The 21395-nt window shown below is 45.9% G+C and overlaps 1 protein-coding gene across 1 annotated transcript in view; it reads left to right on the top strand.

The window, feature by feature from the left end:
* Positions 1 to 629: 629 nt before the first annotated feature.
* The window catches only part of C2CD2 (C2 calcium dependent domain containing 2), a 417550-nt gene continuing 396784 nt past the window's right edge, over positions 630 to 21395 (top strand). The window contains exon 1 of the mRNA XM_086935444.1: positions 630 to 2385. Within this exon, the coding sequence (XP_086791570.1) occupies positions 2134 to 2385 (252 nt within the window). The 5' untranslated portion in view covers positions 630 to 2133. The remainder of the gene's footprint in view (positions 2386 to 21395) is intronic.

The following is a 21395-nucleotide window of genomic DNA, read 5'->3' as shown; positions in this document are numbered from 1 at the left end:
ATACTGCATAGTTAAGGGAACATCAGTTTGTACACATATTAGTACCTTTGAAACGGCCACAATATGTGCTGTTTTAAAAATGTATGGGAAATACTTTGTTTCAATATTGTCCTCGTTTGGAGATGTACTCTCTCAACATGACTGCAGAGATATATTTAATAGAAGACAGCTCTCGTCTGAAGGCGCAATGATTTCGTAATAAGGAAGGCTTCGACCGCTTATTCAGAATTAAGCCCTGTATCACAGGTTTTCGGCAACACTCCAAATACAATAGCGATTCCCAGTACTATTCTAGAAGATTGAAAATAGTAAATTGTTAGAAAGTATATTAAAGAACGTGTTTATTACAAACTTCAAATAATAAAAAATTCTACATTTAAAATTTAAGTATTACCTACATCTCAAAAATTGCCAACATGGCATAGCCTAACCATGACACGTTTATTTTTTACAATACCGTTATGATAAACACGAAATACACCTTTTCAAGATGGCCGAAAAAGTGGTATAATGCGGCGGGGCGCAGCAGAGAATGCTCATAGAGCTGAAAGAGTGAGTGTAAGCCGTCCCCTTTCTATGTCTACGGATGCACGCTAACCTTTCATTGGCCCCAGCCTGCTGAGTCACGCACACTTCACTGGTAAGAGGGCGCTCCAGATACAGCTTCGGCAATGCTCTTTAAAGTGCAGTGCAATGCAATGGAAGAGCGGGGAGTGGATTTTGCCTGTTCATATTCATCTGCTGGAGTCTGTATTGAGTTGTGATGGACTGGGCTAAAGTGCTGCACGGGCGTGAGCTAGGAGTGATGTTTATCTACTTCCTGGTGCAGCCCACATGAACGTACTTATGTTTATAAAATTAAAACGTACATTGAAATTACATTTGATTTATACCCATTAATAAAGCAAATAGCCTGATTACTTACCGGTAGACTTAAGTACTCTTCACTCTGTTCGTCTTCGGCCCAGTCATTATTTGTGAAAGTGGGATCTCACAAGTAATGACTAGGACGAGGATGACTGTGTGCCCTTATATATAGCGTTTTTGAAATTGTAGGGGAATTCATGCGTGGATTCTCCATTAATTATTTAATGGTACCTTAATTATCTTACTGAATATTCAAGGTAATTATACATTCAGATGACTCCGTGACGTCTATTTGTGAAACATTAAGCGTATGAAAAGAATTGTGTATTTATTTCACCCAGTATTTGAAAATACGCCCGTCCACGATTAAATCTCAAGGAGCTGCAGCTTCATGGGGTGCGATGGTAGAGTAGATATAATCTTTTTGTGAAATGCGTGTGCATGGGTCTCATTTCTCTATAGCGCCCATGCTGTGCATGAAGCGCTGTGCTGTCTTTACTCACTCGCTCCGCCTCTTCTCTTTGGCAGGGTGCTGCGCCTTTAAGAGTCCGGGAGCTGAGCGGCGCCCGCCAGAGTATCAGCAGAAGGTGGCTTGTGTGTCCCTGCCGTCCATCGCTTGGAGCCAGTGGATGTCTCACCGGCGAGTCTCTAGGGCGCCCAGTAAGGAGGGAGCAGGTCTACCGGGGGCGAGAGAGTGTCAGTCCCGGATCAGCGTGTCTCCCCTTCCAGAAGATATGAAGCCGGGCACTTCCTCAGTCTGAGTCTTCGCACACTACTCCTGGATCTTCACAAACCCTGTACGTGATGAGGAGTTTTACTGCCCTGGACTCTCTCCAAACTGCTCCCCATGCAGGTGGCGGATGTGATCCTCGGCTGTTCTTCTCTGCACCTCTCACAAGCCCTTCTTAAGCACGGAAAGGAGTGCCTACTCCTCCTGAAACCTTAAACTATAAACAAGTTTCATGCATCAACGTATCAGACCCATCGAAAACTCGCATTGTTGTCATTTTTTACATTCCTTTTTTGTGATTGTTTTAAAAAAAAGCTGATGGGGTGGAATGTTTTGCTTAGCTGACCCCACCCACCTGGGTCTTCCACTTATTTTATTTCTCATGAGGTCAGCGATGGAAAACTCGTTTTAAACGGCGTAAGTGGCTCATCGTGTAAATGAATCCGTTTTTACCACCCTTTTTTTGACCATCCGTAAAGAGAAATGCTCCACAACCTGGCTTGAAGAAGGAGGAAGGGAGACTGTTATGCTTCGCAATGTCTTGGGTGGGCGAGGTCCAGTGGTTTGTGCTGGTGTCGTTATTTGTAGTAGCCTTGGTAACTTTGGCTGTGTATCTGGTGCAATATGCTCTGGGCATTTTGTGGAGTCCACGAGGCAGTGGTCCATCCCCGGATCTGCTCCATGAGACTGACTCCTTGCTCACCTGGGTGCTCTCCCTCAACAGCTGGAGGAGCCAGTGGTTGGCCGCCTGGATATCTGCCTTGAATATCGAAGCCAAAAAGTGGGGGGTAAGTAGTCACCCACTGCCCCGTTATGGGTTACAAACGTGTTCGCTGGTGAGAAAGAATGCTGTTCTCTGCATCATGCAAAATATTTTACGTTTATTATTCACGAGTTGTTGCAGTGTGCATGCTTATTTTTTAAAAAACAGTTTCATATAGTGTGCTGTCTTTGCAATTTGAATACTATTATCTCTTTCAGTTTTCATAATGCAATGGTTCTAATATTTATTCTGTTATTGCCGTCAGTTGAAAATGGGGCGAATTAATCTTCTTTGACCTTGACAGTATTTGTTTGGGAAACGGCTATAATGGAATTCTCTGACTTAGATGTCTTGTAAATGTTGGCATTTTTCTTATTTCTAAGTTCACGATAGGGTGGTCTTCTTTTAAAAGTACAAAGGTGGTTCCACAGCTTATTTGAGTTTGAGTGTGTTTGTTTAATTTGAGTAAACCACACTAACGAACATAAATGTCGCATTACAGCATGAGTTTGCTTTTTAAAACCCGGCTAATTTCTGTTGTAATACAGTGTTTTCGTTTTATTTGACTAGTGATTTAGTTATCAAGACAATAAATGTACATCAAGTTCTTGCCTACTAGACATACACACATGCGATGTCCATTGCAAGCCATATTACCAGATTACAGTGGGTTTAGAGCCTGCTCATTGCGTACCATTGGTGTCTGTATTGCCACTCTCATTGGCTCGTTTCTTATTTGTTAGCTTGTGTGGGCTTTGTAGCATCCTGCTACGATAAACACAGACACTTATAATGGTCTTCAACTGGAGCTTTATTTAGTATGTCTTATCTATGCCCTGTCCCTGCTCTAACTAACCCTTTCCTGTGTCTACTCCTCCTCTTCCTCTGGCCCCCTAGCTCCGCCCACTCCCAACTACTTGTGTGCTAACTTCACAACATCTCCCCCTTTTGTGACAAAACAAACAAAACATACTGACTTCTCAGTCCATCTCCTCGATCAGTCTCTTGGGTGGACGTACGTCACGATGAGGTCGTGGCGACCTGGTTCTCGGACTAGTAGTGCTTAGTGTCTCAATGATCGGAGCGATGTTCTCATGATCATTTGAATGCAGTTCTTCTGCTCTGGGATTGTCCATTTCACTCATTATGGTTCTTGAAGTGTCTTGTGGCAGTTTCTTAAAGTGCGAGATGTTTCTCGTGACTCGCCGCTGCTCGGACTCCGCTGTCACCATGGTTCCTTTCCTTCTTGTGACCACCAATGGTTCATCCTTGAATGGACAGTCGGTCTTTTTCTGCGTCTCTTGCTTGACGATAACATGGTCCCCTTCATGTAATGATTTTTGAAAGGAAAAGGGGCCCCTACCTAACAGGATGAACCCTAGTAGGGATAATGCAATTTTTTAGAAAAAAGTCAACCTGTACACCGGGTTATGTGTATGTTCCTTATACTCTGTCACATATTACAAAAGGGTATAAATTGAAGTGCCGTGATATGTGTTTCTGAAAAACATCTATTTATTGATTATTATTTTTTAGCTTTTTCCACACTTTTTGTAACACTTATTTACAGTAAATCATTTTTTTGCATATATCTACATAACAATTGATATACTTATTATACAATTCAAAACAACAATAGCATATTTTTGCCCATTACAAAACTAGATCCAACGCGTTTCGGCGGCTGGCCTTCATCAGGAGTTTTGTATTCTGCTATGTCGGTTTGGTACTGTGTAATGAACTTTTCAAATCGCGGTCTGATAATTCAATGGTGCCTGGAGTAAAGCCGTGAATGTTCAGCCACTCCCCAAAGTTCAGGTACCAACAAAAAATGGAAACGAATCTTACTAGTGGCTTTCTTATAGAGATGACGCAGTTGAGGTCGGCTCTGTGCCCTCAGGGATTCGTGCAGAAGCGGATGCTGCTAAAAAACGGCGGAGAATTGTATACACCTGTAGAATAGGACCGCGGAGAGATCGTGCTAGATTTCACGATGAGGCTGTTTGTTGTCCGTGGTTGGCGCAGACGTAAAGGCTGCTGATAGTTGGATGGATGATATGTACGCTGCTCTGTATTAAACAAGATGCGGAGAAGTCCTGCTGGATGGTTGGATGTGGCCAAGCGGCAAAGGTGAGATCCTGTCTGTGTAATGAACTTTTCAAATCGCGGTCTGATAATTCAATGGTGCCTGGAGTAAAGCCGTGAATGTTCAGCCACTCCCCAAAGTTCAGGTACCAACAAAAAATGGAAACGAATCTTACTAGTGGCTTTCTTATAGAGATGACGCAGTTGAGGTCGGCTCTGTGCCCTCAGGGATTCGTGCAGAAGCGGATGCTGCTAAAAAACGGCGGAGAATTGTATACACCTGTAGAATAGGACCGCGGAGAGATCGTGCTAGATTTCACGATGAGGCTGTTTGTTGTCCGTGGTTGGCGCAGACGTAAAGGCTGCTGATAGTTGGATGGATGATATGTACGCTGCTCTGTATTAAACAAGATGCGGAGAAGTCCTGCTGGATGGTTGGATGTGGCCAAGCGGCAAAGGTGAGATCCTGTCTCCGACGTCGCCGATGCAAGGTTCCGTCAAGCCCGAACTGCTAAAAATAATAATCAATAAATAGATGTTTTTCAGAAACACATATCACGGCACTTCAATTTATACCCTTTTGTAATATGTGACAGAGTATAAGGAACATACACATAACCCGGTGTACAGGTTGACTTTTTTCTAAAAAAAAAACCCCTTCATGTAATGACAATGACCTCGCTCTTCTCCGGTGGTCTGTGTAGGCCTTCATTTTTCCTTTGTTGCGTTCGTCAGTTGCTCTTATTTCACGCGGGTCTTTCGCAGATGAGGATGCTTCCAAGGCTCCCTCCCACGTTGGAATGCGATTCCTCATGGAACGTCCCAGCATAAGGGTCGCCGGGCATTGGCCAGTCGTTGCGTGAGGAGTTGTACGATAAGCTCGACTTCATTGAGTGCTGCTTGCAGGTCCCTCCCTTCCGCGGTAGCATGTTGAAAGGTTTTCTTGAGGGTGGCCATGAATCTCTCAATTGTCCCATTTGCCTGTGGCCAGAGGGGTGTAATCCTGCGGTGATGAAAGTCTAGGTGTTTCGCAAAAGCTGCAAAGTCATTTCCGTTGAAAGGTGGCCCATTGTCAGATTTAACTGTCTTGGGAACCCCCCACGTTGCAAAGACTTCATCGAGTACTTTAAGAGTACTGGAAGTGTTCGTGGACGGCACAAAGCATGCAATGGGGTATCTGGAATACTCATCTATGATGGCCAGTACATATTTGCCCGATGACAGGGGTCCGTAAAAGTCTATGGCGATTTCTTGTCACACACCACTGGGTAGGGTGGTCATGTGTAGTGGTGCCGGAGGATCGCTCTTGCTAGTGAGTTGGCAGAGATGACAATCCTTCAAGGTGGCTTCCACTAGTTGATCGAGGAATGGAAACCACACTCGTTCCCTTAGTGCTCGTTTGGTTGACACAATTCCCCGATGCCCTTCATGTGCAAGAGCAACCACTCCTTGTCTCAGTTGAGTGGGAATTACAATCCTCTGGTCTCGCAACAGTATGCCATCAGTGGTGACCGACAGCTCTCCACTCACGTGCTGGAAGGCTTGCATTTCACGTTGGGTCGAGGAGTCGGCATTATCATCCTGAGGATCGTGTCTCCATCGATTGTTGCGGACTCTGTGAAGGACTTTCTGCAGGATGACGTCCTGTGCTGTACTTTCTCGAATGGTCTCCATAGGGATAGCTGGAGGTAGAGCTTGGTCTGTTACGAAATGAATGTACTCTTCTGCGATGGAGGACTTGGAAGCTGACGATGGAAGGGGGTGTCGGGACATGTAGTCCGCTGGATTTTCAGACTTCCCTGGTTTGTGAATTATGGTGAAAGTATATTCCTGTAACCGTAGGCCCCACCTTTCAATCCTCGGGGGCATCTTGGATCGTGGGTTTCCATAAATGGTGATGAGAGCTTGATGGTCTGTAATTAAAGTGAAATGTTTGCCATAGATGAAAACATGAAAATGTTCACATGCCCACACTACGGCTAGGCTCTCTTTTTCAGGCTGGGAGTAGGCCCGTTCCGGGTCAGTCAGACTACGACTCGCGTAGGCAATGATGCAGCGTTGATCTGAATCATTCTCATATTGAGCCAGGATCGCTCCAAGCCCCACGGGGCTGGCATCCACCGTTATTTCAGTCTTTCGCTTCAGGTTGAAGTATGACAAGTGGTTCGCTGAGTCCACCGCTTTCTTGATTTCCTTGAATGACTGCTCACACTGGGAAGTCCAATCAAATGGCTGATCCTGTTTGGTCAGCATGCGGAGGGGATGGCTGATCGTTGCGTAGTCCCTAATATAACGAGCACAATAGCTGGCCATTCCAAGGAACGACCTGAGTTCGCTGACATCTTGGGGACTCTTGGTGTTTGTTTAAGGACACGATTTTGTCCGGGTCAGGTTTCATGCCGGCTCCAGAAAAGATATGACCAAAGAACTTCTTCAGCGTGGCTTGGTGAAACTCGCATTTTTCCTTGTTCAGAGTCAGGGTTGCCGCCAACAGGGCATGGCAGACACGATTGAGTGCAATGTCGTGTTCTCGGACGTCAGAACCATAGACCAGGATGTCATCGCTATAGTTGAGCGTATTAGGAATGTTTTGAATGACTTGCCGAATTGTCTCTTGAAATATTTCGGCCACTGAAGAAACTCCGAAGCTCAGTCTTTTATATCTAAACAACCCCAGGTGGGTTGCAAAGGTGGTGATGTATCTGGACCCCACTTCTAGTTCCAATTGATGGTAACCTTTATTCAAATCCAGCTTGGAAAACACAGTGGCCCCATTAAGCGCTGCGATCATGTCGCTCAAATGTGGCCCCGGGTGTCGTTCTCTTTCTATTGCCGTGTTGGGCAGGCGCATGTCCACACAGAGTCTGACTTTGTTGGCCGTGCCCTTCTTTGGGACGATAACGACTGGTGATACCCATGGGGTTGGGCCGTCAGTGCGCTCGATGATGTCCGCAGCTAACAAATCCTGGAGTTCTTCCTCAACGGCAGTCTGTAGGTGAAATGGTACCCGTCGAGGGTGTTGGGCGACGGGCCTGACTTGTTCATTGATGTGCAGTCGCACCTGACAGTCTTTCAATTTGCCCAATCCCTGAAACAATCCGGGAAACTGGCGAGTCACATCTTGGTTGTCGCTGACCTTGAAAAGAATATCCACCAGATGGAGCCGTTCAGCGGTTGGTAGGCTCAAAAGACAGTCTGCTTCGGGGCCCTTGATAACATGGATGACCGCTGATATAGTTGTGTTGTCGTGTGTAAGGGTTGTTGAGAACTTCCCCAGACAGGGAAGTGGCTTCTTGGCCATCCACGTGAAAACCCTCACGGGTGCGAATGTCAGAGGAGGTCGTGGACTCATTCTTTCATATTCGGTGACTGGAATGTAGTTTAAGGATGCACCAGAGTTTAGCACAAATTTTGTGTCGTGATTTCCAACTTTAATATCCAGCCGAGGGTATCTCTTAAGCTGGTCCGGATCTGCTGCCAAGTTCAGATATTCAATGGTGTATGCCGAGTCTCGGGACGATGGTCTGGATTCTCTGGAAGGTGACCTCCGCTCCCACCTGGACCGACGTGACGCTCTGCTGGAATGTGACGATCCAGAGGACTGTTCCGACTGATCTTGGACAGCTCGCGTGTGGTGTCTTCGAGTGTCGGACTGAGACATTCTTGGGGCACTACTTTGTGTGCCAGATCGTGTTGTTCCTGTGGGACCACTTCATTTCTCTTTATTGTAGTCCCCACACATTACTTCAAAGTGGTTAGTTCGACCACACTTCCGACATCTCTGGCCCATTGCCGGGCAGCTGTCTACATGAGGGTAATCATACCCACATCGGTAACATTTTCTCACTCTTTCCGACCTTTTCTCCTTCTTCCATGGTTCTCGTCGTTGATATCTTGATTGCTCTTGACGGGAAGACGTGTGCGACCTCCATTGTTTGTCTCTTGAGCTTCTTCGACTGTCACTTTTGGCGTGCACACGTCGCACCTGTTCATGACTCCCTTTGTGTTCCGTTTCCATGACGGCTGCGTACTTCTCCGCCTGGTCATAAGCTCGTGTCATTTCTTCTATTTCATCCAGTCCATGTGCTTTTCTCAGCAGGCGCCTCCTGAGTTGATCCGAATAACATCCGTCTATTATTTGAGATTTGATGGCGTCATCTGTAGAGAAATTATCAAATTCACAGTACTTGGCTAGTCTCCGCAAACGCATCATGAAGGCACTCACGGGCTCATCCTTCCCTTGCCGAGCGGAGTGGAATGTGTGTCGCTCGTAATCTACATTGCGGTTGTGAAGAAACTTTTTATTCAAAACCTCACGTGCTTTGACATAAGTATCTACATCAGTAGCCGGAAGGTCTTTGAGAATCTTGACTATTTCCCGCCCTGCCAAGTTGCGCAGAGCAATCAACTTCTTTTTGTCTTCTGCAATGTCTGAACCTTCGGTGTAATCTTCAAACTCTTCCAACCATTCTTGCCATTTGGGACCCATGCTCCCTCCAGTTATCACCGTGAGGGGCGCGGGTGCCCGCAGGAGCGACCCACTTGGTGGAGGTGGAGCGACATCTTCATCGGCCATTTCGCAGCAATCTCACTTGGTTCCCCCAATGCTTGTTTCCTTGCCACTGCTTGTTTTGTTTCTTTCGCCAATGCTTGTTTGTTTGCTAATGCTTGATTTATTTCAGTCACCAATGCTTGTTTGTTCGCCAATGCTTGTTTCTTTCAATCGCCAATGCTTGTTTACCTGACCAATGCTTGTTTCTTTCAATCGCCAATGCTTGTTTACTTGACCAATGCTTGTTTGTTCGCCAATGCTTGTTTCTTTCAATCGCCAATGCTTGTTTACTTGACCAATGCTTGTTTCTTTCACGGCGCCTGACTTCAAAATGGCCGCCTTTGCTTTATACAGGGTTGTCCTTACCAGCTGCCTGACTTTAAGATGGCCGCCGGCACTGCAGGCACACACGAGGCTGGCTCTCCAGGCTCATTCACTCGGGGGGCACTCAGGACTCACCAGCGGTCAGTTTCTGGGGCAGTCCACGCCAGGATTCACTCCTCCTCCGCCACCATGGACATCAGGTGAGATCGGGGTGGGCTCCCGGCTCGCCTCCGCAGTGCCCGCTTTTCTTCGCCGATGACCTCCCAAACCTCACGCATTAGGCGTGAGGTTTTCCGATGTCCGCTGACGCCCGGGCTCAAATTTCAGCGCTCTCAGCAGCGCTTGCTGGCGGCACGTTGTGGACGCCTTCCACAACTCTGGGGCACTTCTTTTACTTCTCTGGGCACTCCACAGGGTCGGAGTGGGCTCCCGATTCCTGCACACGGGCTCGTCACCAAGGGCACACGCTTCCAGCGTGAGGCGCTTTTCAGCGCGACGAACTGCTTTGCTTTCGAGCGGTTCCGCGCTCGTTTCTTCGGCCCTTCTGTTCCCTCACAAGCTTTGGAGGGCAAATTTAATAGCTGCTGACCTTGTCCTTCAGGCGACAGCGTGGCTGCATTCAGCAGCGTTTTCGAAGCTGCTCGGGACAGGGCGTCCTGGTGAGGCTCTGAGTCTCTGCACACAGTGGGGCTTGCTCTATCCCACCCTCGTCGCCAGTTGTAGCATCCTGCTACAATAAACACAGACACTTATAATGGTCTTCAACTGGAGCTTTATTTAGTATGTCTTATCTATGCCCTGTCCCTGCTCTAACTAACCCTTTCCTGTGTCTACTCCTCCTCTTCCTCTGGCCCCCTAGCTCCGCCCACTCCCAACTACTGGTGTGCTAACTTCACAACAGGCTTTACTTTCTCTTCTTGCATTTGGCCCTCCCCTGGAGCATGATGTATGTCCTTCCACTGCTCACTATTCAGGCACTACGTTTTAGGTCTCGCCTGGGACAGCACATTTACTGGCATTTTCGAGGCCTTTTGTTTACTTGCATGTGGCCTAGAACATTTACCAATGGTTGGCTTCATAGTCCCTCTCATTTGCTTGCCTTTCATAAGTTGACATGTGCAGCATTCACTTCCGCATCTTGTGTTTGTCCCAGGGGCCCTGGAGCATGGGCAGAGTACTTGTGGCATCCCACTGCTCCCGTAGTCGGGCTCTGCTTTTTTTCTCTAAGCACTCAATTAAAGTGTGTCTTTTTTTAGCAGTTTCCCTCTTGTACTTGTCCACAGTGTTGCTTCGGACCTCCGCCCCTATGGTGCTTTGCCCTCTGTGTTACTTGTCAAACCCTACTGTTTGCGTTAAACCTTGTCCTCTCCTGCATTAAATTTAGTTGCTCCCCCTCCAACCCCACCCACTGTCTGTGTTGTTGCTCTCCCCAACCACAGTTTTTGCTCCCACCCAGGGCACAAGTCCTAAAAAAGAGAAGTGGGGGGACTCTCCAAGTTAGATAGTATCACAGGAAGTAACATCACTGCACTTGATGGGTTCCTTTACCCAAGGATTGATAAACTAACTCTGCTGCCAGCCTACCCCACCAGGCATAATGGTCTATGTGCAGCACACTTCCATGCAGATGTGATTGCTTTAGCTGCATGGTGGTTTAACACATTTGATGGAAAGATCTGTTTTTGTCTAGTCCTAGTTTTGACTTAAAGTAGCCTACAGAGTTAATGCGCCTCCTGCAAAGCACATCATGTAACATGCAGATGGCAGATCTTATTTTGTGTAGATAGCTAAATGTGTTACTGCTTTGAACGTAAAGATCCTTTTGTTACACCAGGGGTGTAGAATTTCATAAAATATCTCCTTGTCCATGGGGCAGGTTGCTTCATAAACCTACTTGTCCTGTAACAAAATCCACTTGTCCTTTTGGTGCCATTTAGTGTGGCTACAAATTATGGCAGCAATCTCATTATATAAGAGCCCTGATCTAGCCTCTCTGATTATGCCAGGGCTCATACCATTATAGGATTTGAATACTTGCAATCCCCATATGTTGCCAAGTTTCTGCAGATCTACATACTCGGGCTGAAGGTAGTGGTAAGCAATAGTTCTAGGGTTAGAATGCCGTTTTGAGTCTGCAAACCTACTAACTTGCATGATTTTAGATTTTCAGGAACTCTTCTCTAATCTTTTCCCATACTGAGAAATGTTGGAAATTTACTCCTGACAATGGCAGACTTAAACCTTCTTCCAGAGTTGGGAAAAAAGTGGTTGGTGGGAAAGTGAACTTGCAAACACTCAGATTTTCTCATGAGCAAATCTACACATGCGTATTTGCGCATGCTAAAATGCAGTTCACAAATATTTTCCAAGAGTACTATTTCTTGTCCTACTTCTGTAAATTCTTGGGAATTTACGAAAGCCATATAGCTGCACTTAATGCAAGGACATATAACATGGGTGCACTTTTGAGACTTTCTTTAAAAATTGGGCCCCTAATTTGGTCTGGCTTTGACCATGACCTTTTGCGTTTATTAAAATTCTGTCTATCTCTCTGTATTGACTAGCTTCACTGTGAGTGGCCGCATTCTGCTCTTTCACAAGGAGCATATCGGCACACAAACTAGTTTTGGTCAGTGCCAGTAACTCCTGTGGCAGTGTGTGTTTTTTAAAACCAAAATGTTTTTTTTGCTTTTGGCAAAGTTTGTTATAATGGTGAGGGCCCGGCAGCTCCCACACCAATAAGGATTTACACAAACCATGCCAAAACAAGTCACACATTGACAAAACTAAAAAGCTGATCACCAATTTCAGACCTACTGGCTTTGCCAATGTGTTTATTTTTGTTTCCCATAAACTTATTGAAACTGGTTAGACTTATTTTCCATTATGAATATTTTTGGGAAATACTAGCGTGCATGAACACATGTTACTAAATGATGCTGCAAAAAAATGGTACCTGAAATTTTACAGTAGTTCAGCAAACGTTTTTTTTTCTTATTTCATTTTTTAATGAACACTTTTATTTTGAAAGCAAAGAATCATCAATCTTGCTTTCAAGTTTCTGCAAAAATTTGCATCAAATCCGAGAGCATTCTGGGAACATTATACATAGTCTCATATTGCTAAACTTTAAAAACGTGTGTACACATTCTTATGCTGGAACCCCGTCAGTAGTGCAGTCAGAGCTTACAACATTTACTTAGAGTGCTCCCCCTAATAATAAAGGATCTCAATGAATAAACCATAAATACAAGTTTGAAAAGCATTAACTTACAGACAAAAATATGACCTTAACTGCAGATAGTGCCCTTCCCTGATCCATAATGTGGTACTGCAAACTGGCAGCCAAAGGGTTTGTGCTTCAGAGAGTTGGGCCTACTTGTCCCAAGGACAAAATACACATGACCATGTTGCCCTTGACCCCAAATAATATGTCCTGGCCGTCGGGCACGCAGTTGCATTGTAATCCTTCTAGTATTAGCACAGTGAGCTATGAAGGATATGTGACAGCTACACCCAGTAACCCTCACTCTCTTATGTAACACATCCTGTACAATGATTTACAAACTTGTGTGATTTATTGACAATATAATGTGTATGTTTGCTGTAAAGTGATCTGACACCCTGTAGTGGGATGAATAGTGCCGTAAAACAAATACAAAATACTGGTCTTTAAATTGTTATTTTGCACTCGGACAGAGTAACACATCTGACATTCTTACAGTGCATGAATATATATAATTGGGGGGGTCCAAACCGAGTAAACATTTTGCCTTTCTTAAGTACCTGTGAAGTGCTAACAAGCTGCCTGCTTTTGTTTAGCTTCCACTTCATTTACATCTAGGTGTGAGGCTACAGGCAGGCCCCAGCCTGGATACTCAGACTCAGCCTTTGTTATGGCGCAGCTGGGGTCTAAAACGACAAACCCTCTTCCCCGCCTGCATGGTGCTGCTCAGAAGGAAAGCAGACACCGAGCAGGCGCTGCTGAATGTGTCCCGGTGTCTCAAATGACACCGGGACCAGTTCAGCATATTTTAGAGTGGGGCTCAACTTTGCCGGGTGGACACTCCACCTGTGAAAAGAGTGGGTGGACCATGTCCACCCTTTTGTACCCCCTACTCGAGTCCCGCTCCCACCCAACAATAAACCCCCCCCCCCCCTCCTAAAAAAAGCTCTCCGATGACATGGGCAATAGTGGTCATGCCATAGTGTTTCCCCCCCCACTTTGTTACTGTTTCTGGCCATGTTGTACAGTATGGCTGAAAGTTTATGAAAAAAACACGCTGTGATGCTGCAGATGCATTTTTTTTTTGGGTTCCCTTTGCTTTCATCCATGCTGCACTGCTGTGTAACATGGCTAAAACATTGAGAAAGTCATTAGCTCTCAAAGGTAAGACCCATTGGCTTGTCAAATGCTTGATGCTTTTTTTTTTTTTTTAAGTACCCCATAAGAGTGCTGTGTTTTCCAGTCATCTCTGAAGTGTATTCCCCCTGGCACGCTCATGTTGCTCTTTATCTGCCCATGTTCTTCTCCCCTCCACCCTTTCGTGATGCCCTTGCGTGGCTCTCCACGACGTTGCTATTTCACTTGGGTGCTTCTCTCTCTCTCGCCCATTGGCTCCCCCCACTCCATATTCCTCTCTGTTTGCTTCTGTTCCAGCGGCCTCTGAGTTACTTCCTGAGCTCCAGTGCATCCCAATGTTGCTTCCTCCACCCTCTTATTGCTTCCCTTCCTACCCTCCAGTTTTGCTCCCCCTACTCTTGTAGTTCACCCCAACCGATTGTGCTGCTTTTTTTCTTTTTATTACCAGTGCATCTTGAAGCCCTTTCGTCATTTAGTAGGCGTGCAAGTTAGGTGCGCACACCTACAAAATTACTTTTTTTCTATTTTCAATCCGTGTCGCACAGCATTAGGGGTACCGTACAACACAGCCAAAATCAGTGGCAAAGCCAGTAGGTTTGGTAGTCGAGATCTACTGGCTTTGCCAATGGTTGTAACTTTTAGAAAACAATACTTTGGCTGTTGGAGCTTACAGACTCGTACATATTTCTTAAAATATAAAACTGCAACTCCCAGAACAGGAAGTGATGCTTGTTCAAATTTTAAGGAATGGATGAAAGTCTCGCACATATTATGGGGCACACACCAGCTATGATAACCCATGTCCCAACATGAATGCTCGTAAAATTCAAATACTTCACATTCTCAAAAACATAGTTGCGAGTTGCAACAGACAGCCTTCAAAAACGTCGCCTACTAAGGAATCAAATAAGCTTTAATATTTCAACACATGAAACTTACCAAAGGAGAAATGCAACTCGCACCGATGACTCCATGCCCCACAATGCCTTATGGATTGAGCAATGAATTACGCCCATGGGGGTCATGGAAATAAAGATAGTCAGTAAATGGACAAATGCGAACATTTCATTTGTTGAATTGCAGCCCGAGAAGAAGAGGCTTTCTGCCTCGAAACGCGTTGGTGAAAGAATGCAAATGATGGTTTAAAAAGGCTGCCTGCTGATGAAAGCCGGATGGCAGAGTGTTGCTGTGTGACCTCTCATTTGCAAGGGCAACTTTGAGGGGAAAAAAAAATAATAAAAAAATATATATATATATTATACATACACACACAAACTCACTCACTCACATGTATGTTGCAACAAAGTATGAACGATTTCTCAATACCAGACTGTAAGCACTCACAGGAGCATTTCTCAGAGTATAAAATACTTTATTGGTGCAGACCCCGCTTACTGAGAGACGCTTTTCACCTTGCGGCTTTTTCCATGCGGGACATCTAAAAAGCCGCAAGGCGAAACGCGTGTCAGTAAGTGGGGGGTCTGCACCAATTAAGTATTTTATACTTTGAGAAATGCTCCCGTGAGTGCTTTCAGACTGGTATTAAGAAATCGTTGATACCTTGTTGCAACATGGATATGCGGCTCACCACCGCAGGAGTGAGCACCCGGGGAAAATAGGAGCGGCGGCGGTGGTGGTTTCTTTTGTTTAATCAGTTTGTTGCTTCGTAAGTTCTGCGTCAGTGCTGAACGTTCGAAGAAAGTCGTGCGGCAGCGTCGGCCAACGGACGTGCGCAGCACTGGCAAGGTAGTGCTCGACAGTTGGCCGACGGCAGCACTAAAGGGGTTAAAAAAAAATATATATATATATATATACATATAATACACCCTCACTCTCTGGTGTCTAGTTGGCTTCCCCACCCGCCCCCCCGAAAATTTGCCCACACTTCTTGTACGCAGTCCTTGCCACTATATTTAAAAAAAAAAATCATGGTCCCTAGCGGGCTTTTTGCACCCCTACGGGCACAGAGTGGGAGTAATGACTCTCCATCTACCCTCCAAGGGGGCAGAAAGATGGGGGCATGGCCATGTCCTAGTGGGCAGCCTCCACCACTGTATTAAAAAAAAATCCCTGCTGCCTAGTGCACAAGCCCATGCTGAAGGGGCCACTCCCTCTATCCCATGTGCCTAGTGGGGGGGTTCCTGCTTGTGGATCGCTCTCCTGTGGCGACCCTCAAGCAGAGATGCTCTGAACAGAGGTACCATTAGAAAGGGGAGATTCTCTTAGACGAGGTATCTGTGGAAAGGGGAGAATCCGTGCTTAGGGGGCTTAATTGTACCTCCGAGCACTGATTCAGTGAAATGGAAATGAGCCTATCGCCCCGTTTCCTTTGAGTTTTAGAAGTAATGACCTCAGAGCGCCTTGCGTGCTGGTCGTCATTACGAAGAAAAAAACACCCAAACACTAAGGCTGAAAAACTGTCTGCTTTTTAGGTCTCGACTATTCTATTCTGCAGGGATGAATAGACGAGAGTATAGGAGTTGAAACAAACTCTTTGACCAAGCAGATTCCTCCCAATGCATGCGATCTATTGAAGTGTGCCGCTTCGCCAGCTCGCGCTTGGCCTCACTCACACCAGCCTGACTTCATTGGCATGCACTCCCAAGCTGCTCCCCCGCCGCTCGCCATATGCTTGTTCCCTCCCACTCGCTCGCTCCCCCTCCCCTTCCCCCCCCCATGCCTCGCACCAGACTTCATTGGAATGGCCGACTGGCGCGTGCAGGGAGCGTGAGCTGACTCTGCCTCGTTTCTTGTTTTCGTCGTTTCGTCAGGTGGGCGTGTATTCCCTGTTGTCTTTTGGTACTCTTTTGTAACCTACATTTTGTAACCTGCACATGCCACTTTCCTCTTGTCTACGTAACTGTTGTAAATAAAAGATGAGGCAACGAAGTGAAGTCAGTTTGGTCATAGGGTTTATTTAAGTATAAGGGTAGAAAAACCCGACCAGCACGACCGGGACCAAACGGGCAATAATCGCCGTTGGGACCGAACGCTGGCCACGCAGTGCAAGCAGGCAGCTCGAGCTCAGCGCGAGATGCACGCTGAGAACATGGAAATATAACACATCTCCTTTCCTTAAACAATGGAAAAAGGAGGAAAGCACTAAAGTAAATCAAACAAGGAAAGCACAGCAGAACACAAAAGAACATTGCTTAGAACATGCAGTTTTCACTTTTTAGAAACGAGGTACCAAGTAACATGAGACTTGGCAAGTGGCATTACCTAGAAGACTTACCGTAAGCCTCTAAAGAAGGTATGTCAAAATAACTCACCGGGAAAGTTTAACTCTGCATGAAACTTGACGGAGCGGTGGCCATAAGTTCCCAGCCCGTCAACGCAGACAGCAGCGTCTCTTTGCCATCGCGCTTAAAAGTGAAATCTCCCTCTGTCCTGAAAGGCAACATTGGTGAGCCCCACCGCGAAGACTATTTAAAAGGGCAACGCGCTTTGAAAGCGGCACTAGCAGAAAATTAAAACGGAAGGGACCACTTTAAAGGGCAACGTGCTCAAGGGTTAGAGACAAACTTGTGGAACTTAAAATAGAATACGTCTGAAAGCGGCACAGGCACAAATTTAAAACGTAAAGCCTTCCTGCATTGGAATACAGCGAACAGTGACACACTCACTCCAAATACTGTGTGTCATTTTGAAGGAAAGGAGATTAAAACAACTGTGACACACACACTTATATCGGAAGCCACACAATTTGTAGACAGCAGTGACACACTCACTTTAAATCCAGTGTGTCATATAATTGCAAACCAAAACTGCAGTGACACACACACTAATTGTTCACCTTACTGTGACTTTAATTAACTGCTCATACCATGAATGTAAACAACACCATCCTAGCCCGCTGGCCACGCAGTGCAAGCAGGCAGCTCGAGCTCAGCGCGAGATGCACGCTGAGAACATGGAAATATAACAGTAACGTTAACGTTTGTTCTTGTTCTTGAGTGTCTGCCATATATTGCAACATTATACCTCTAATTGTACTTTTTGTTTTTCTCTCGTAACCTGCACACATGTCACTCTTCCTCCTGTATTGCACCGTTTGCTACCTCATGTGTTCCGCTCGCTCACACGGTCACCCTTGTCTGTGCGGCACCCGCCCCCATCGTCCTCGGCCAGCCCCACATCCTCTACTGCAATCACCTTTCCCGACAGCGCCCGACCCCCCGCATTGTCCCTCCAGCGCCCGCGGCCATCCCCACATCCTCTACTGCAATCACCTTTCCCGACAGTGCCCGACCACCCGCATTGTCCCCCCAGCACCCACGGCAGTAAACCCCCATCCCAATCGGCCCAAGAAGGATGAAAGGCCCGTGCCTGACGCCCCTTCAACTCACGCACCAGTCCCCTCCCTCAACCTCTGCTCCTGCGCACAGTCGCCTCCGAACCGCGTCGGCTGCTCCATGCTTAAATCCCTCCCTGCATGCCCCCCTCATTGCCCCTAGTTAAGTTCTTCTAGGCACCCTGGCAGCCCTGCTCCCCCTCAGCCCACGCCCCGCACCAGACTTCATTGGAATGCGCTCCTAAGCTGCTCCCCCACCGCTCGCCATATGCTCTCCCTGCCCCGCCTCCTTCGCCCCCCCTCCTCTGCATGTCCCTAGCTCCTGCTCTCTTGTTCTCTTAAGCCTCCTCTCTCGCCACACTCCCTCAGTATTTACATTACAAGGGTGCTCCCCCGGGTGTGTGTCCCTCTCCATGACTCCTTGTTTATTTTACTTCACGCACCCAGACACGTATTCTTTAGTCTTATTTTCATTCTTTCCTTTCCAGCTTACTCTTCCCGTCTTCGTCTGTTTCCTCCGACCCTCTATCAACTCTCTCGAGCTCTGAAGCAGACACTCCCCCGTCATCCTCATCCTCCTCTGCCCGTCTTCACATTACTTTTAAATTCCATGTCTCCTCTCTCTAGCTCACTCTCATCTCTTCTATGGCGTAACCACCTCCTTCCTATCTTTGTCATAATCGGGTTGCCCCATTGAGCCAAGGTTCTTGATAGTGTTTTAAAATGAAAAAAACAAGATACTGTATATTTTCCTTGCTTGGCTACATTCTTGGCTCACAACTCGTGACCAAGTCGTGTTGGCCCCTGAACGGCGGGGTTGACTAAACAAGAGAGGCTTGAGCTACACACTGAAGAGTGAAGAAAGACTTGGCACCCACATCCCCTCTGGTGAATCCAGAGCCAGTTGTAACTTGCTTAGCCAGTCGCAGTGCCTTGAAGAGGCAAACTCTGTAAAACTCTATTAAAAAAAAAAAAGTTTCCTCTAAAATAAAAGACGAAGTGCAAGCTACCGTATACGAAAGCTAAGTAGACTATATTTGAGCTAAAACGGAGTACAACCAGCGTTCCTAAAGCCAGTCAGCTTGACTAACCAGCATTCCTAAACCAGTCATCTTGAATTTCCCTACTGTTCCCCGATAACAGGAAGTGACGCATCTCCTATGTTTTGTCTCCTCATTCTATGGTTGCAAGTCATATTTCACGACAGAAACTACGGTAGCGTTTCACTGGCACCATATGTGACGGAAATGTTCGAGTCATTCATTCCATAGGGGTGTTCTGCAGCATGTGTGAACATCAGAGAGTGTGCTTGCTCATAAAATCGGTGCATTCGCCCATTCAGCACAGCACAAGCGGCCCACTCAGCACAGCACCAGCTGCCCACTCTTCATGCTGTCAAACTGTGCATGGGCTCCCTTAACGCACAGGGCGCACAGACAGCCCACGCACTCTCACACACACTGCATGCATTCTTAGCATACAGTGCGTGCCCCCAAACCCCAAATAATGCTCGATCCACTATCAAGTGCATGCCTGCACACTATTAAAAAAACATATGCATGCACACAAAACAGTACATCAGGGGTATCCATCGTAAGTCCAGGAAGATTGGTGCCTTGACACGTATTCAGGATAGCCACGGATTATGTATGTAATGTGCATTTAGATTCATTGCCTGCAAATGTGTGGCATGGATCAGGCCCACCTGATCTTAGATTGAACACACCTGCAGTACATGTATGCATAGACGCCAACATCCCATGTGGGCGTGCGCACACAGATGCAGTACACTACACAACACATAGTACAACCACACACAGTGTAGTGTGTATGGAACTGTACAGTTATACACCTGCACCATACATTGAGACACAGACACCACAAAGAGCATGCAAGTGTATAACATACGTCTGATGCACCCACACCACATACAGTGTGCACACATGCAGAGATAGAACACAGACCACAAGCGTTTAAGACAACATGTTCCCATATGACGCCATTCCTACATGCCCTTTGAACGTATCCAGGTCAGATCATATATCCGGACTGTTCACGCTCCCTCCGCAGAGCAAACCCCTACCAGTGCATGCTCTCACACCACAGAATATGCCCCACAAAACTTGCATATTATACACAACACAAACTCCTTTCAATGATTTATGCTCCATACACACAATGCAGGTTTCCAAACACTGCATACATGCGCACTAAACCCAACTTGTTCGTTTTCATCCTAGAAGATGCATGTCCTGTCAGTGTATGCTCGCAAAGCGCAAACAGCCCACAAATGCTATGCTTGAACACATTAAAAAAAGTCTATCTATCTATCGCCCTCCCTCCCTCTTTCTATCGCCCTCCCTCTATCTATCACCCTCCCTGTATCTATCTATCGCCCTCCCTCTATCTATCGTCAGCCCTCTATCTATCTATCGCCCTCACTCTATCGCATCACCACAGCATCACTCAGGGGCACCACACCATCACTATGCTCTACCACAGCATCACTGAACACCACAGCATCACTTGTCGCAACCACAACATCACTCAGCGCCACCACAGCATCAATCTGTGCAACCATTCAACAACAACTGGTTCAAATATGTTCTCAATGTTTCAAGCTTTATTAAAAATGTCACAAAAAAATGTTAATATTTCCCTTCTGTTCTTGGATTTTCGTCACAAATAAAATACACTGAACATAATCTTCACAAAAGTTATTTACAAAAGTTTAAGCTATTGCCATTATAAATTACAATAACTTTTATTTAAGTATTAATTATTTAAAAAAATTAAAACCCATTGTTATTTGTAATATCAATACATCTAAGTCACGTAAATACAACACATATTGCATTACAAATGCAATAGTTGTCACATTTGCAAAAGTTATAACTATTGGCATTGTAAATGACAAAGCTATTAACTTCACTATATCAAAACCAACACATAAATAAAATATTTATCATTTACTATACCAATAGCTCAGACTTTCCTAATGCGAGACCTATTGCATTGCAAATGCTTGTTTTAATTCTTTTTGTGGGCAGCCCTCGCTGCTATATTTTATTAATAAAATAACCTGGGCTCTCGCTTGCTTACTGCCAGCTAGAGACCAAGTAGTATAAAATTCACGGGTACAGTTGTTGTAGTTGAACCTTCTTAGAATGAGCCTGTTGCAGGCAAATTCTAAGATGTTTGAAAGCATTGACATAACATTTTTGTGTGTTTCTCTTTCTTGGGACTTCTGGCACTCAGATGGTAGCTTGATATTTTCTGAAATAGATGGAAACCGTCCCTTCTGCAGTGCCTGCCTGGCCACGGGTGGCTAGATAATGCAGAAAAGCTCCAAAATTATGGTTTTGTCTTCCTTCAGTGTCTGGTACAGGAAATGCTGCAGCTTGTAGATACACCCAA

Source organism: Lissotriton vulgaris, chromosome 8 (genome assembly GCF_964263255.1).
Source record: "Lissotriton vulgaris chromosome 8, aLisVul1.2, whole genome shotgun sequence".
Taxonomy (NCBI): Eukaryota; Metazoa; Chordata; class Amphibia; order Caudata; family Salamandridae; genus Lissotriton; species Lissotriton vulgaris.
This window is presented reverse-complemented; position numbering and strand designations above follow the sequence as displayed.